The following is a 16,703-nucleotide window of genomic DNA, read 5'->3' as shown; positions in this document are numbered from 1 at the left end:
ACCATTGATATGAAATCATGTCATTGATCCGGGCTACAATAACAAATATAATTAACTGAATTTGTTGCATTGGATTAAAACACGACTAAAATAATATACTACTTTTCCGGAATAAAGGAAAATAATATTCAAACTTGGCTTATTTAAATTCAAAATAAACTAAATATAATTATTTAGATTTGGTTGCTAACAGACTTATATAATTACCTGTTGTGGATAGTGTTAGAATAAAACAAAACCTTAAATACTATTCACCAGGGCTAAAAATGATTTATACAATTATTCAACGATAAAATTAAATTAAAATAAAAAAAAATTAGATCAACTAAAGCTAAATAATTTATTCTTTTTCGGGTTAAAAAAATTATAATATATATTCCAGCTTAAACAAATTTAATCAAAGCTGAAAATAATTGTTTTGAATTAGTTAATATAATTGGTCTTAAACTAAAACAATAATTAGTTTGATTTATAAATACCGCCTAACATATATCGAAACTAGATATTATAATATAATAAAGAAATATATCCAGATATACTTATTCATACATATTTATTTTTTTAATAAAATATTATAAAAGAAATTATAAAATAATATTTTTTAAAACAACCGTGCATCGCACGGGTTTTAGACTATTATTATATATAATTGAGTAACGGGTTTTGATAGTACAGTTTGGTCATGTTAAAGTATAATAATAATATATTTATTTCATTTATTTTATTATTCTGCTATATATAACAAACATAATAGACGCCCGCAAGGGTTGACTCAGTTAGTTACAGAGGGATAACTATACTCTTAATCACCTGTTCGATGATTACGCCTCCTGAGTCAGAGCATGTCACTTAAATGCGATTTACCTTAGTTCACGTGCAAAGTTTGTAGGCCTCCTGAGTCACAGTATGTCGCTTAAATGTGGTTTACTTGGTTCACGTGATTTACAGGAGTTTATAGGGTTTACGCAGTGCAGACTCAAAGGGTAGCGGTTGCGGGTTATCTACGATAAAAAAAATATGATAAACAATTAATTAAAAAATTGAACTATAATTATTTATTCTTAATTGATATAAAATAATATTAAAAGTATAATATTATATATATAATATAATCAACAATTATCTTAATAAAAATAAATATAATAAACATTTAAAAAATCATTTATAATCGATTTAAAGTTATATAATTTTTATTCAAAATATTGGAGTGGGTAAATTTAATTAAAAATTATTTTTGAATATATAATTTTCATTTATATCTTATAAAATAATGAAATTATTTAGAATATATTTAGGTATAAATATTACATTATTTTGTTTCATTTTGTAAAAAGAGAAAATTGCGATTTGTCTCTTAAAAAATTTAGAGCACATGAATCTTCTAAAACATAAAAACAAGGAATATATATATAATAATAAATCTATTATAATTAGAAATTAAAACATAGGTCTAATAAAATACATTATAGATATATTTATTTTATTTATTTTATTATTATATTATAATATTTAATCATTTGTATAACAAATATAATATGTAATTAATTAAGAAATTGAACTATAATTATATATTCTTAAATAATATAAAATAATATTAAAAGTGTTATATATATAATACAAGCAACAATTATATTAATAAAAATAAATATAAGTCACAGTCAACAAATTTATTAATCGGGTTAAAGTAGTATCATTTTCTTTAAAAAATTTGGAATGAGTAAGTTTGATTTAAAATATTTTTGAATAGATAATTTCAATTTTTATTTTATAAAATGAGAAACACATTTAGATTAAATTTAGGTATAAAATATTACATATGTTTTGTTTCATTTTGTAAAATAATAAATTAAGGTTTGTCTTTTAAAAAATTTATAGTACATGCATCCTATAAAATATAAAACTAGGAAAAAATATAATAATAAAAAAAATTATTACAATTTAAACTTGAAATACAAATATAATATAATATATTGAAAAGTACTTTGATAATTGATTAGTAAGGTGAAATTCCAAATAACTTTTCAATCTTTGATAATATATAAATATACTATGTTGTATGATTAAAATATTCTCCTTATAAATATATAATGTGAAAAAAATTAGATAACCAAGAAATAAAATAAATTATAACACATACGTTATATTTAGACTATCAAGATCAAATATAAAAATACAATAATAACTAAATATATTAGTATAAAAGTATAATTTTTTAAAAAATATATTATTTATGAAAAGCATAAAATTTATTTTAGGAGTAAAATTATTATATTAAAAAAAATATTTAAATAAATTATATAAAAAAATGATAATCACCTCACACGAATACAAAGCTAGTTAGAAATAGTAAGAGGATAAAAAATTAAAATACCCACCATTTGGGGGTTTGGTACCCGAAATACCTACATGTGGGAAAACTGCCCAACCCACTGAATGCACGTTTATATTATGCGTACCCTTTTTAAAAAAAAAAATTATAAAGGATACGCATGTCGGATACGCATGTAGACATGCGTATCCACTGCTATAGTGACATGCGTATCCTTTATATATTTTCAAAAAAATAGGATACGTATGATACAAATGCACATTCAGTCGGTAAAATGGACAGTTTCCAGCATGTGAATATTTTGGGAACTTGAAGAATATATTTTGGGCATTTTTTTATAGAAAGAGGTAGTCATGAACATTAACATCGCTTTTAATCTTAATACATAATCCTTTAGCCAAATGAATGGATCTTTAGTCGCTTGGGATTGGGTTACTATAGTTTAATTTTGACATCCTTTTGAATTTCTGGATTTATTTCTTGCATCGGTGTCCGGGTCATTTGGACTTGCTCAAATTTGTACCTTGATTATTTGGTAAATTTTAAAATAAATAACTTATCACTTAAATGGAATAAGTCATTGATAAGTAATAAATTGATAAATACTTACAAGTTATATAAATATTTGGATAATTTAACTTATAAGTCAGAATTTTTTTTTAAATGAACTAAAATAAATAATTTTTAAATATAATTATCTTAATTCTTATATTTTAAAACAAAAAATTGAAAAAAAATAAAAAATAAGTTCAGAAAAAATATGTCGTTACTAACATTCAACTTATCAACTTATAAGTTATATTTTATAAGTTGTAAATTCAACTTATAAGTTGGGCCGACAAACACTCGTAAATAAGCTGTTGCGGACTTATAAGCTAATAAGCTGGCTTATAGGATTTGCCAAACAGGCCCATCTACTACTTAATGCACTTAAATGATAGGAGTACCATGCACAACAATCAAAAACCAATCCCAGATTAAGGCCTCTCTTCCTAGTTTTTTAAAGAAAAGTAAATAAGTTATAAAAAAGTAAAATATTTTTAAAATATTTTTGTAGTGAAAATTTTGGAGGCGAAAGTTTGTTAAATTTATATTCATTACCACTTGATTTCGCTCCTTTTAAAAATTAAGGAGCATAATTATGAATACAAATGAAACTACTTTACTCACTCACCACTTGTTACCCTTCCTAATTAAAACTCAGGAACTCAAATGCAAATGAAACTACTTTACTCACTCACCACTTGTTACCCTTCCTAATTAAAACTCAGGAACTCAAATGAAACTATTTTACTCACTCACCACTTGTTACCCTTCCTAATTAAAACTCGGGAACTCGGGAGTAAGGAGTAAAAGAAACAAAAATTACATCATTTACAACACACAAAAACCAATCCAAACCAAAACACCCATATTTCGCAAAAGTGATAGCATTCTGTCCATCAGTCAACATTGCATTTTATCAGGGCTCAGATTGCAAATATTGTGAAGCAGTCTCTTGCACTGGAACCATACTCCGGTATAAGTATAAAGCAAGCCTTTCAAGTTTCGGGTCCCGGTGAACAAGAACTAGATAAGTCACATTCAATTTGAGAAACATGTAATCAAGTACAAAAGGAGGAAAAACCAAACCAAACATATACATTAAATTGCATCTTACCTAGTGAAGAAAGATGTACCCGTTAAATGGTGAAGGGAATCACATGTTCAAAAGTTGACATTCAAAAAATTATTAAATCCTATATCACAAGTGAAATGATAAATTAATTAATCACGTTGAACATCAACATATTATAGTACATCTATATACTGTTTATGCATACAAATACAGTGATGGAGAAACAGAGGTGCGCAGATCAATGATATTGCATTTGAACTCTTGCACTTGGAAACAAAGAGGATTTGAGATGACCACAATGTTAATTCTGATGATCAGACAGGATGAAGCACAATAGCTGGGTAACGAGATAAAAATTATTCAGCTCACTCATATGTTCTTGATTTCTGATTTTGGCTTTTACGAAGCTCTGATCTAGGTTTCGCAACTTCAACAAATATAACTCTGCCATCCAGAAACTGGGGGAAAAAGATAATTAGCATGTTAGCAGTTTACATGTTATATTAGAATTCAATGCCTCATAAAACCAGACATTATATCCTATATATAATTAGAATTATATCCTATATATAATTAGAGTAAGGGAGTTTTGGTGGTAAGGTTACATGTCACATAGGTGGATTGCAAGATTGCAAGTGCTAAGGTATAGGTACTAAGGATATCCTATTATTCTACTATAATATCTAATAATCTATATAATAAACATTTATAATTAAGAAATTGAACTATAATAATATATTCTTAATTGATATAAAAAATATTAAAAGTATTATATTATATATAATACAAACAATAATTATTTTAATAAAAATAAATATAAGTAACAATTAACAAATCATTTATAATCGGGTTAAATTAGTATCATTTTCTTAAAAAAAAAATTGGAATGAGTAAGTTTGAAATATAATAATAATGATACATTATTACAATTTAAAATTGAAATAAAAATATAATGAAATACATTTAGAGGACCATGAAAATTAAATGTACAGTATTTTTTTTCAAAATCATTAATAGAATAGAAATAAATAAGGTGGGGTTGCACGGGTGAAAGTGTAGGTATAATAATAATAATAATAATAATAATAATAATGATAATAATAATAATAATAATAAAAATATTATAAATTAAATTTGAAATAAAAATCCAATAAAATATATTATTACTATATGCATTTCAACTATTGTAATATTCCATTAAAATACTTAATAATCTTTATAAATAGATAATTAATTAAGAAATTAAACTATAATTACACATTTATAACACATAAAAACCAGGAAGAAATATAATAATAATCATAAAACATTATTATAATTTAAAATTGAAAACCAGACAAATAAAATAAATTCAAAAGTACTATCACAAAAAAAGGTAAGGTTTTTATTTCAAAATGTGTACTAGAACCGAAAAATGATGAAATATTGGCAAGATACAAAATTTTTGAACAAGCTCCACAATATTAAGAAAAGAAAATATATAAATAAAATAAAAATAACTACATAAACATATTATGTGAGCTACAATTATATTTTCTTAAGTGATATAAAATAATATTAAAAGTATTATATTATTTATGTAATTAAAGAAATAATTTGATTTAAAATATTTATGAACTGATAATTTTTATTTTATAAAATTAGAAACAAATTTAAATTATATTTGGGTATAACTATTACATGTGATTTGTTTTGTTGTGTAACAAGGAAAAATACCGTTTGTCTTTTAAAACATTTAGAGCAGATGTATCTTACAAAATTCAACGGAAATTACAGTTTGTCTTTTAAAAAATTTTGAACACATAAATCATATAAAACATAAAAATTAGGAAGAAATATAATAATAATAATTTTTTTATTAAAATTCAAAATTGAAATATGAATCTAATAAAATATACTCCCTCCGTCCCAAATTATCTGTCTTGTTTGACTTTTTATCGTCAAATTGACTCAATTTTGACCGTAAATAAAAACTCATTATTTAATTATTTTAAAAACCTGAAAATTGCATATTAAAGTATATTAAATGTACTTTCTAGTGATATAATTTTTATACATATTTTCAATTATATACTATATGAACTTTTTAGTCAAAATTGAGTCAATTTGACCGTAAAAAGTCAAACAAAACAGATAAATTGGGACGGAGGGAGTATTTAAAAGTACCGTGACAATTAAGTGTAAAGTATTTTTTTTTTGAAAATCATTATTAGAACCAAAAAATTATAAATATTATTATAAACATCACAAGAGGCAAATCCAAACTTTCTAATTTTTGGTCAAACTCCACAAGATTAAGAAAAACATATATAAAAATAAAAAAATAATTACGTAAACATATTATATGATATGATTAAAATATTATATTTACAAATTTATAATATGAAAAAATTCAAATAATAAAATAAATTATAACATATATGTTATAGTTAGATTATCAATGTCACATATAATGCTACAATAATAATTAAATATATAAGTACAAAAAATACAATTTTTTAGAAAAATACATTATTAATGAAGAACATAAAATTTATCTAGGGAATAAAATTATTTTATTAAAAATTAGTTAAATAAATAATAAATATTCAAAAAAATTATATACAAAAAAAATTATAATTATCCCGTGCATCGCACGGGTACAAAGCTAGTATATTTAAAAAGGAACAAGGAAGATAAATGGTAAAAAAAAAGTGAAGTTTAGGGGGAGAGAATAGGTGAAACTTTTTACGACTTAAAGCACATATTTTGCTATTTAACTATATAGGATGATTCATCAAAGCTTATAATCAGTTAAGAAGCATTTTCCAACTTCAATTCTTACTAAACTGTACAGGAATACTCCGTGACATGGTTCAGTATCGTAAATGTTTATGACATGCCATTCATATCGTACAATACAACAGCAGTTGGATACTACGCACTGTTAGAAAATGGAAAGTTTGAGGCATGTTTTAGACATGTTCTTAATGTAATTTCCTAAATCTAATTGTTGGAGGTTGTTCCTTGTAATGAGGACTTAAACTTTCTTGTTTGGATCTAAGCCATTTTCTTAGTGTAATCCATAAAGAAAGTGAGTTCAAGATAGTAGCTTGAAAAGGGTTGTGTGGGTTCGTCCCACATTGATTAAGTAAGCTAGGAAGTTTACTTAATGTTTGATTATAATATTTACTGACTTATTATATTATTTTAATATGAATATTGAATCTGAATATCAAGATTTGGAGTAATGCACTGAACTGATTATCCACCGGGGTACAAAGTGTGCATTATCCACCGGGGTACAAAATGCACTGAATTGATTATCCACCAGAGTACAAAATGCACTAAACTGATTATCCGTCGGGGTACAAAGTGTACATTATCCGTCGGGGTACAAAGTGTATATTATCTGTCGGGGTACAAAGTGTGCATTATTCACCGGGGTACAAAGTGTACATTATCTGTCGGGATACTAAGTGAGCATTATCCATCGGTGTACAATGTATGGATTATCCATCGGTATACTAAGCATTATCCACCGGGGATGGGCTGTTTCTGATTCTGAAAGTATTCATTAAATGCATTTAAGTCAGAATATTTATTTAATTAATATAACATATTCAGTTATGTTTTGGGATGTAATATTTATACTGAACAAAACGTTTTGGAATATATACGTTGGAATATACATACGTAAAACCCTAGCTATCATCTTCCTCTTTTTCTCTCCAAAATTATACAGATTAGCATAGGTTTTGGCGACTGAGGTCTGATCGCTGTTTGTACATCGAGTTGCTGTGAACCGGTATGCTGTTGCTGTTTTATCCTGGGAGGGTTATTGCAGTCTCTGAACACAGTAAGTGAGGGCAATAAACTCTTCAAGAACAGCCTCTTTCTCTCGAGGGATTGGTGACTCAGCTGTGATTGAAAGCTTCATTACGCTAAGCTTTCTTTCTCTACTTATTTTTCTTTTACAGTTGCTGATTATTTTTTTTTATTTACGACCTTCGTGTTTTGTTTTCGTTATTGGTGCTATTACCTTGTTCTTGTTATTGGTTATATAACTGCCTCATTGTGTTAGTATAATAGTTATTGACTATTGTTGTTTTCCCAACAATCTTGAAGGGTTTAGTTTGTTATATAGCTATTTAACGAGATGGTTAACGAAACTGATACTCCTGTTGGTGAGACTCCTGTTGTTGTTGGTTCTGGTTCTGGAGTTACTGCGTCCACCATAGATTGGACCACGTACAGATTTCCACAACCTATTGATTTATCGGGCATGCCTGATAAATTCAGTGGGGGGCTTCTTTTTCTCGCTGGCAGAAAAAGATGAAGCTCTGGTTAACTGTTAAGGGTCTATGGTCGGTGGTACAGTATGATCCTCCTGTTGTGGATCAAGAAAAGCCTGAAACTATGACTGTTTATGCGCTATGGCCTGAGAAGGATGGGGTGGCTAGGGCTGCCATTCTGGCTGCTTTAGCGAACACTCTGTTTGATGTTTATTCATCGGATGCTTATAGTGCTAAGCAGTTGTGGGAGAAGCTGGACCAAACCCATAATACTGATTCTCAAGGTCTTGAGAAGTATTCTGTGGCGAGGTTTCTTGATTACAAGCTGGTGGATACCAAATCCATGACTGAGCAAGTACATGAGTTTGAGATGTTGGTGCATGCTTTGGGTGAGTCTGGAATGGACTTACCTGAGAAGTTAAAGGTGATGGCTGTGATGGAAAAGCTCCCTAAGTCTTGGGAGGAGTTTGCTCTCTCCCTGAAAAGATAGAAAAGAGAGATCACATGGACAAACCTTATGTTGGACATCTCTGTGCAGGAACAGCACAAGTCCAAACAAGGACATGTGATGCCTGTTGAACATGGGAGTAGTTTGAAGGTGAACGTAGTGACTGTTGGGCATAAAAGGAAATCTGTCAGTAAGAAGGATAACACTAAACCGAAAAATGACAAGAACAAGGCTAAGAAACCAAAGGCAAACAAACCTTGTTGGTCTTGTGGACAGGCTGATCATTGGAGTAAAGACTGTCCTGTGAAGAAAGCAAAGAAAGCTGGAGTGGTAGCTCAAGCAAACACTGTGCTTGGACTTGCAACCACTAGTGGGCATGTGGCTAACATGGTTGTTGGTGAGGTTGTTGCCTCTGACGCCAATGACGGGTATGTTAACTACAACCCTGAACTACTTTCCACTTATCTGTCTAATGAATAATTGATTGATACTGAAGCTAATGTGCATATTTGTGCTGATATTACTCTGTTTGTATCTTATCAACAGACTCATGGAGTGACAGTGACGATGGGGAATGCTAGTGCTGCTCAAGTGCTTGGAATAGGAAACATGGACTTGAAGTTTGCTTCTGGGCAGATTCTATCTCTCACTAGAGTGCATCATGTTCCCTCTATTCGTAGAAACATTATTAGTGGAAGCAGTTTAGTTAAAAATGGCTTTGAACTTTCTCTCAAATGTAATAAAGTAGTTATTACACATACTGGTACTTTTTATGGCAAGGGTTACTTGTCTGAACGTTTATTTTTAATAAATGTGGAGCCTGTTTTGGGCAGTTTTATTAATGATAGTGTTGCACATTCTGTTAATTGTGTAGAATCATCTGATTTGTGGCACTTACGACTTGGTCATTTAAATTTTGGTGCTCTAAAGAATATGATGAATTTAGAGTTGATTCCAAAGCATGCCATAGATAAGAAAACTAAATGTCAAGTATGTGTGATAGCTAAATTAACAAGGAAACCATTTCATAATGTTGTTAGGGATTCTGACTTGTTAGATTTAGTACACACAGACATATGTGAATTTGGTGGTGTGTTGACTAAGGATCATTGTAGATATTTCATTACCTTTATAGATGATTGTAGTAGATATTGTTATGTTTATTTGCTTAAACATAAAGATGAAGCACTAGATAAATTCATTATGTTTAAAAATGAAGCTGAAACACAAACTGGCAAAGTACTTAAAAGGTTGAGGTCGGATAGAGGTGGTGAGTATACGAGTACCTCATTTAATGAATTTTGTGCAAGCAATGGTATAGTTCATGAGGTGACTCCTCCATACACACCTGAGTCTAATGGGGTGGCAGAGCGAAAGAACAGAACTTTTAAAAATATGATTAACAGTATGCTGATTAATTCGGGGTTGCCTAAGTACATGTGGGGAGAGGCTCTGAATACGGCTTGCCATATTCTGAACAGAGTCCCTCTGAAACACATGGATAAGACTCCTTATGAATTATGGAGAAAGCGTAAAACTAGTTTGAGTTATCTTCATGTGTGGGGGTGTCTTGCCAAGGTGTTTGTCCCTGAACACAAGAGAAAGAAACTAGGACCGAAAACTAGGACCGAAAACTGTTGATTGTGTCTTTTTGGGCTATCTTGAAACCACAATTGCTATGAGATTTTTGATTTTAAAATCTGACATAGATGGTATTGTGGCGAATACGATAGGTGAGTTTCGTGATGCAACATTTTTTGAGGATGTGTTCCCTATGAAGACTGGTATACCACAAGGTACTTTTGATGATGATCCCACTCGCACATCGAGTTCCATTCCCGATCATGTGGAAAGGATGATGAATGTGGGGGCGGATCCTGGTAGTAGCTCTACTCCTAACGAAGTAGAGGAACCTAGAAGGAGTAAGCGTGCAATGCTAGTCAAGGACTTTGGAAGTGATTACATCACTTGCAATGTTGAGGACGAACCTTTAACTTTCCGTCAGGCCATGGATTCTTCGGAGTCAAGGCACTGGAAAGGCGCTGTGAAGAGTGAGATGGACTCCATTGTTTCTAACGGAACATGGGAGTTAGTCGATCTCCCTCCTGGGTGTTCTACTATAGGATGTAAGTGGATTTTCAAGAGGAAGTTAAACCCTGATGGTTCAATAGATAAGTACAAGGCTAGGCTAGTTGCTAAGGGCTTTAGGCAAAGAGAAGGAATTGACTATTTTGATACATACTCTCCTGTTGCTAGAATGACAATAATCAGATTGTTTATTGCATTGGCTTCCGTACATGGTCTTATCATCCATCAGATGGATGTAAAGACAGCTTTTCTTCATGGTGACCTTGAAGAAGAGATTTATATGGAACAGCATGAGGGATTTGTTGCTTCTGGTAACGAGAGGAAAGTATGTAAGTTAGTCAAATCTATTTATGGCCTAAAACAAGCTCCTATAGACTGGCACAAGAAGTTTGATGAAACTGTTTTAAGCTTTGAGTTTTTAGTTAATGAAAGTGACAAGTGCGTCTACTATAAGGTTAGAGGAAATGAATGTGTGATTGTGTGCCTATATGTGGATGATATTTTGTTGGTTGGAACCAATATTGAGATTATTAGGGAGACAAAGAGTTTCTTAAAAAGGCATTTTGAGATGAAGGATATGGGTGAAGCTAGTGTGATTCTTGGGATCAAGTTGACTCGGTCAACCGATGGAATAACCTTGTCACAGTCTCATTATATAGAGAAATCTATACTTGAGAAGTATGGTTATTCAAATTGTAGAATCGCTAGTACTCCATTCAATGCTAAAGTTGGTCTTATCAAGAATAGTTCAGGTATTCCTGTGTCTCAGTTAAGGTATTCTCAGATTATTGGGAGTTTGCAATATCTTGCTAATGTGACTAGACCAGATATTTCTTATTCTGTGTCTAAGTTAGCTAGATATACAAGCTGTCCGAACAAGACTCATTGGGAGGCACTAGATAGAGTTCTTAGATATCTCAAGGCAACAATTTCTGTTGGCTTGCATTACCGGAGATTTCCGGGGGTACTCGAGGGGTACAGTGATGCAAGTTGGATAGCTAAAAATTCTGGTTCCAATGGAGTAACTGGATATCTGTTTACCCTTGCGGGTGGAGCAGTGTCCTGGAAGTCTTCTAGACAGACTTTGATTACTCGGTCTACTTTTGAGGCTGAGTTGTGTACACTTGATGCCACGGGGACGGAGGCTGAATGGTTACATGGACTCATGAGTATGTTACCTGTAGTAAGCAAGCCGCTTCCTGCCATTTTTGTTCATTGTGATAGCCGTACAACTATCGACAAAGTCAGAAGTGTTAAGTATAATGCTAAAACAAAGAGACACATCCAAGTTAGGCTTAAGTCTATAAGGGGTCTTGTGTCTGATAGGATTATTGCTATAGAGTTCATAGGAACTCAGGATAATATAGCTGATCCTTTGACTAAGGGGTTTGCGCATGCTGTGGTCCTTAAGTCGAGGTTGGGGATGGGACTGATAACCCATGGTTCATCTACAGCGGGAACCCAATACACCTGAGAGGAGATCCCTCGAAGTGTATTCAATGTGGTAATAACAAGTTGTAAGGATGAATCAGTAGTACCTTTACTTTATATAAACTGATACTTATATATCTGAGTCTATTCCCTGGAAACCTCAAAAGGTGCTGAAACTGCAAGTATAGCAAGAGTTTTATTACTCTGAATGGGGTTAAGTCGTAAGACGAGATGTAAGCAGTACATCTTTGGAGATGCCCAGCTAAGCGAATGTTATTGTGAGGTCGCAATTAGAGGAAAGGGTTATTCCTCGAAGCATTCGATGAACAGGATCGAGACACTACCATAATGTCTCAGAGCCGTAGATCTGACCATAGTCTTTGACTTGTCGTCGTCTATGGAGTGTGGTTACACTTCACGGATAAAGATTCAAGGTGAAATATTCCATCTATATCCGGTAGCCATCGAAGTAGAGGACTTAGGAGGGTTCAAACCCGGGAGGGTACCGACTCTGAAAAGCAAGTCATGATAAAATCTGATATGCATCTCTGTATGGATTTGTGGGGGATTGTTAGAAAATGGAAAGTTTGAGGCATGTTTTAGACATGTTCTTAATGTAATTTCCTAAATCTAATTGTTGGAGGTTGTTCCTTTTAATGAGGACTTAAACTTTCTTGTTTGGATCTAAGTCATTTTCTTAGTGTAATTTATAAAGAAATTGAGTTGAAGATACTAGCTTGAAAAGGGTTGTGTGGGTTTGTCCCACATTGATTAAGTAAGCTAGGAAGTTTACTTAATGTTTAATTATAATATTTACTGACTTATTATATTATTTTAATATGAATATTGAATCTGAATATTAGGATTTGGAGTAATGCATTGAACTGATTATCCATCGGGGTACAAAGTGTGCATTATCCACCGGGGTACAAAATGCACTGAATTGATTATCCACCGGGGTACAAAATGCACTGAACTGATTATCCGTCGGGGTACAAAGTGTACATTATCCGTCGGGGTACAAAGTGTACATTATCCGTCGGGGTACAAAGTGTACATTATCTGTCGGGTACAAAGTGTGCATTATCCACCGGGGTACAAAGTGTGCATTATCCACCGGGGTACAAAGTGTACATTATCCGTCGGGATACTAAGTGAGCATTATCCATCAGTGTACAATATATGGATTATCCATCGGTGTACTAAGCATTATCCACCGGGGATGGGCTGTTTCTGATTCTGAAAGTATTCATTAAATGCATTTAAGTCAGAATATTTATTTAATTAATATAACATATTCAGTTATGTTTTGGGATGTAATATTTATACTGAACAAAACGTTTTGGAATATATACGTTGGAATATACATACATAAAACCCTAGTTATCATCTTCCTCTTTTTCTCTCCTCCAAAATTATACAGATTAGCATAGGTTTTGGCGACTGAGGTCTGATCGCTGTTTGTACATCGAGTTGCTGTGAACCGGTGTGCTGTTGTTGTTTTATCCTGGGAGGGTTATTGCAGTCTCTGAACACAGTAAGTGAGGGCAATAAACTCTTCAAGAACAGCCTCTTCCTCTCGAGGGATTGGTGACTCAGCTGTGATTGAAAGCTTCATTACGCTAAACTTTCTTTCTCTACTTATTTTTCTTTTACAGTTGCTGATTATTTTTTTTTATTTACGACCTTCGTGTTTTGTTTTCGTTATTGGTGCTATTGCCTTGTTCTTGTTATTGGTTATATAACTGCCTCATTGTGTTAGTATAGTAGTTATTGACTATTGTTGTTTTCCCAACACGCACTACAATATACATATGTGTGCGCGCATTGATGCATTGTGGCCAACAAATGGATAACTAATAAAGAGACTAGCATTTGAACTATATACCACAAGAATCCACAGGGTCTGAAACCTCTCATGAGTTAACCAACAGTAAAAACACATATCAACAAACAAAAGCATTCATGAGTTCTGCTAAATCATAGCCACTGTATATTTGATACTTATTTCTCATTACTCCCTAACATAGTATGGTAGCATACCTTCCCATGCATCCCCTCGATGGCCTTCTTAGATTCCTCCTTTGTTGTGTAACACAGAAAAGCGAAGCCTCTTGGCCTATTTGCTATTTTGTCCATCACCAAATTCACTACAAATACAGATATAACACATGTCAACAAGAATTAATAGCAAGGCAACTTAAAATGTGTTAATTCACAAACACGGACATTGTCAGTATTCCAATCCAAACCTTCTGTAAGGTTCCCAAATTTTTCGAAAGCATTCCTAAGACCCTCTTGAGTAGTACGGAATGAAAGTCCTGCGAGGAAAAAATCAAGAACTTCACTTCAGTGTTTAGTTGGGTTATTTGCCATTGCTTCAACTGTGGAAGTAAAAGACAAATTTAACTATTGGTAACACAACAGGAACATCATAAAATTTCATGTGAACCGCAAATTAAAAAAATAGAAAAACACTATTAACGCTTATCTCTCTGGAGCGAAATGAAATATCAGGAATAATATATGGAATGAATTTTATAATGTTTAGGGGCAATGTTTCAAAACTTAAAGTCGCTCCTCCATTTCCAATCTAATTTACACAAATTCAATACAGAAACTCCTTGTACCAATTTAAAATTATATGTTTGTTTCTACCTCCCTTTTCATTTCTTTTAGATGTTTGATTCTACCTCCTACCCATATATTTCACAAGTTTGATCATAGCAAAATTGCACCCTCATTTTTTCAGTCATCTCATTTCCTTCCACATTAACGATTCTTCACAATTTTCCATTCCATTCCCTCTCCATACCGTTCCTTCCGACCAAATGAAGCTTTATGATTTTCTATATCCACAATCGAAAATTTAATAATAGAACTCAATCCTACTGATAATAGGACGAATTCTTCATTCTATTATTCTATCTTGTAAACATATCTCACATATTCAATAGTCAAATTTTTGCACTTCCTCGTTTTTCACTCTTTTGAATTATTTACTCAACATCTTATTCTACCCAACCAATTAAACCTAACGTGAAATTAACTTCCAAATTATCCAGTAAATTCAAATTCTAAAAGAGCATAATGTATACATTTACGAATTTGAAGCACTATCAATAAAAAGCTGAAATGTGAAATTAACTTCCATATTATCCAGTACGAGAGAGAGAGGGGGAGAGAGAGAGGGAGAGGGAGAGGGAGAGAGGGGGGGAGAGAGAGAGAGAGAGAGAGAGAGAGAGAGAGAGGATGACCGCTGACATAAAGCCTAGTGGAGGAGGAGGTGGAAGTAGAAGTATGAGGTGAAAAGGAAGAATCCAAACACGCCACTAATTGAAAACCTAATCTGGAAGAGGATAATAGAGATTTAAGTTTATTAGAAGAAGATGATGATGATGATAATAATTTTAATTGAAATTTGGGGGTGCATGATGATGATGATAATAGTGCAGGGACAAAGCTGCTGGGTAGTGGAAAAACGAGTGCTGTTGCCAACGCCATTTTATGAGCCTGCGTGGTGGTTTGCGTAATTGTGTCTTATCTGCAATGCTAGAACTGGAAACAGAAATCAATATTATGGTTTGACTAATTTGATGGTGTTTCACTGTTTGGAACTTTCATATCGTTATCGTTTTGAATAGTTTAAAGAAGTGTATTTATTTGAGATTCTGCAAGAATTTTATTGATTTCAAAATTAGTAGGTATTCAATAAAGATTTTAAATAATCTTTTAAAATCTGGAGATATTTAAATCAGATTTTAAATAATTCTTTTAAATTTATGGGTATTCATTTGAGATTTAAAAAAATCTTATAATATCTGTAGGTATTCAATACAGATTCTAAGAAATCAAACAAAATCTCCATGTATTCAAATTTTAACAGATTTGCAAGAGTCATGGATTTTGAAGTATTTTTTCATATTTTATATACAAATTCATGAACCTCAAATCTTTTACTTGGAGTAAAGATTTTGATGGATTTACAAATCATAACATTTTTTTTACTAGAAAATCAAAAAATAAAAGTGAAAAAGATATTACTTGCAAATATTTATACCTACATCTTTTTTCATTAGTTGTTCATGCTTGTCTGGTGCTCCTAGGGTTATTTTCTTCTCTCTAGGTTTCTTTTCTTTTCGTCCTCGATATGGTTGCATCTTTTTTGTTCTTGTATGTCATATATATTTTGTTCTCCGTATAGTAATATCTGTATAGTTATATCTCTGTATAGTTGTTGTGAACATATGTATATTGGTAAGTGTTAGGTCCAAATTTGTTTGTAGAAGGGGGGTTGAATGCAAACAATACCGTTTAATCGAATAAAATACGGAATAAAAAGGTGAAACAAAATTCAAGTTAAATAAAACTTTTATTAAACTTGAAAGGTGTTACAACAACGGTATCTGTTACAAGGGATTAATCTCAAATCAATTATTACAAATCTAGAATAAATTCGACATGAACTTTTTCTATTTTTGCAATGAAAAGATCAAATGCTAAATGCGATTTGTG

At 31.6% G+C, this 16,703-nt stretch overlaps 1 protein-coding gene across 4 annotated transcripts; it reads right to left on the bottom strand.

Moving 5' to 3' along the window:
* Window positions 1-3,537: 3,537 nt before the first annotated feature.
* On the bottom strand, window positions 3,538-15,802 carry LOC141705588 (organelle RRM domain-containing protein 2, mitochondrial-like). Of its 4 annotated transcripts, none has more exons than XM_074508486.1 (6): window positions 15,446-15,802; window positions 14,441-14,509; window positions 14,232-14,338; window positions 4,317-4,405; window positions 3,990-4,068; window positions 3,538-3,898 (listed from the first exon to the last, which is right to left on the bottom strand). In XM_074508486.1, exons 1-5 carry the CDS (start codon window positions 15,690-15,692, stop codon window positions 4,062-4,064), a joined length of 519 nt encoding a protein of 172 aa, XP_074364587.1. In that variant the 5' UTR covers window positions 15,693-15,802; the 3' UTR covers window positions 3,538-3,898; window positions 3,990-4,061. The 4 variants fall into 4 exon arrangements, with proteins under 4 accessions (XP_074364587.1, XP_074364588.1, XP_074364589.1 ...); XM_074508487.1 differs by having other exon boundaries at window positions 3,538-3,867; XM_074508488.1 differs by having other exon boundaries at window positions 4,153-4,405; window positions 15,446-15,798.
* Window positions 15,803-16,703: the final 901 nt, after the last annotated feature.

Source organism: Apium graveolens, unplaced genomic scaffold (assembly GCF_009905375.1).
Source record: "Apium graveolens cultivar Ventura unplaced genomic scaffold, ASM990537v1 ctg907, whole genome shotgun sequence".
NCBI lineage: Eukaryota > Viridiplantae > Streptophyta > Magnoliopsida > Apiales > Apiaceae > Apium > Apium graveolens.
This window is presented reverse-complemented; position numbering and strand designations above follow the sequence as displayed.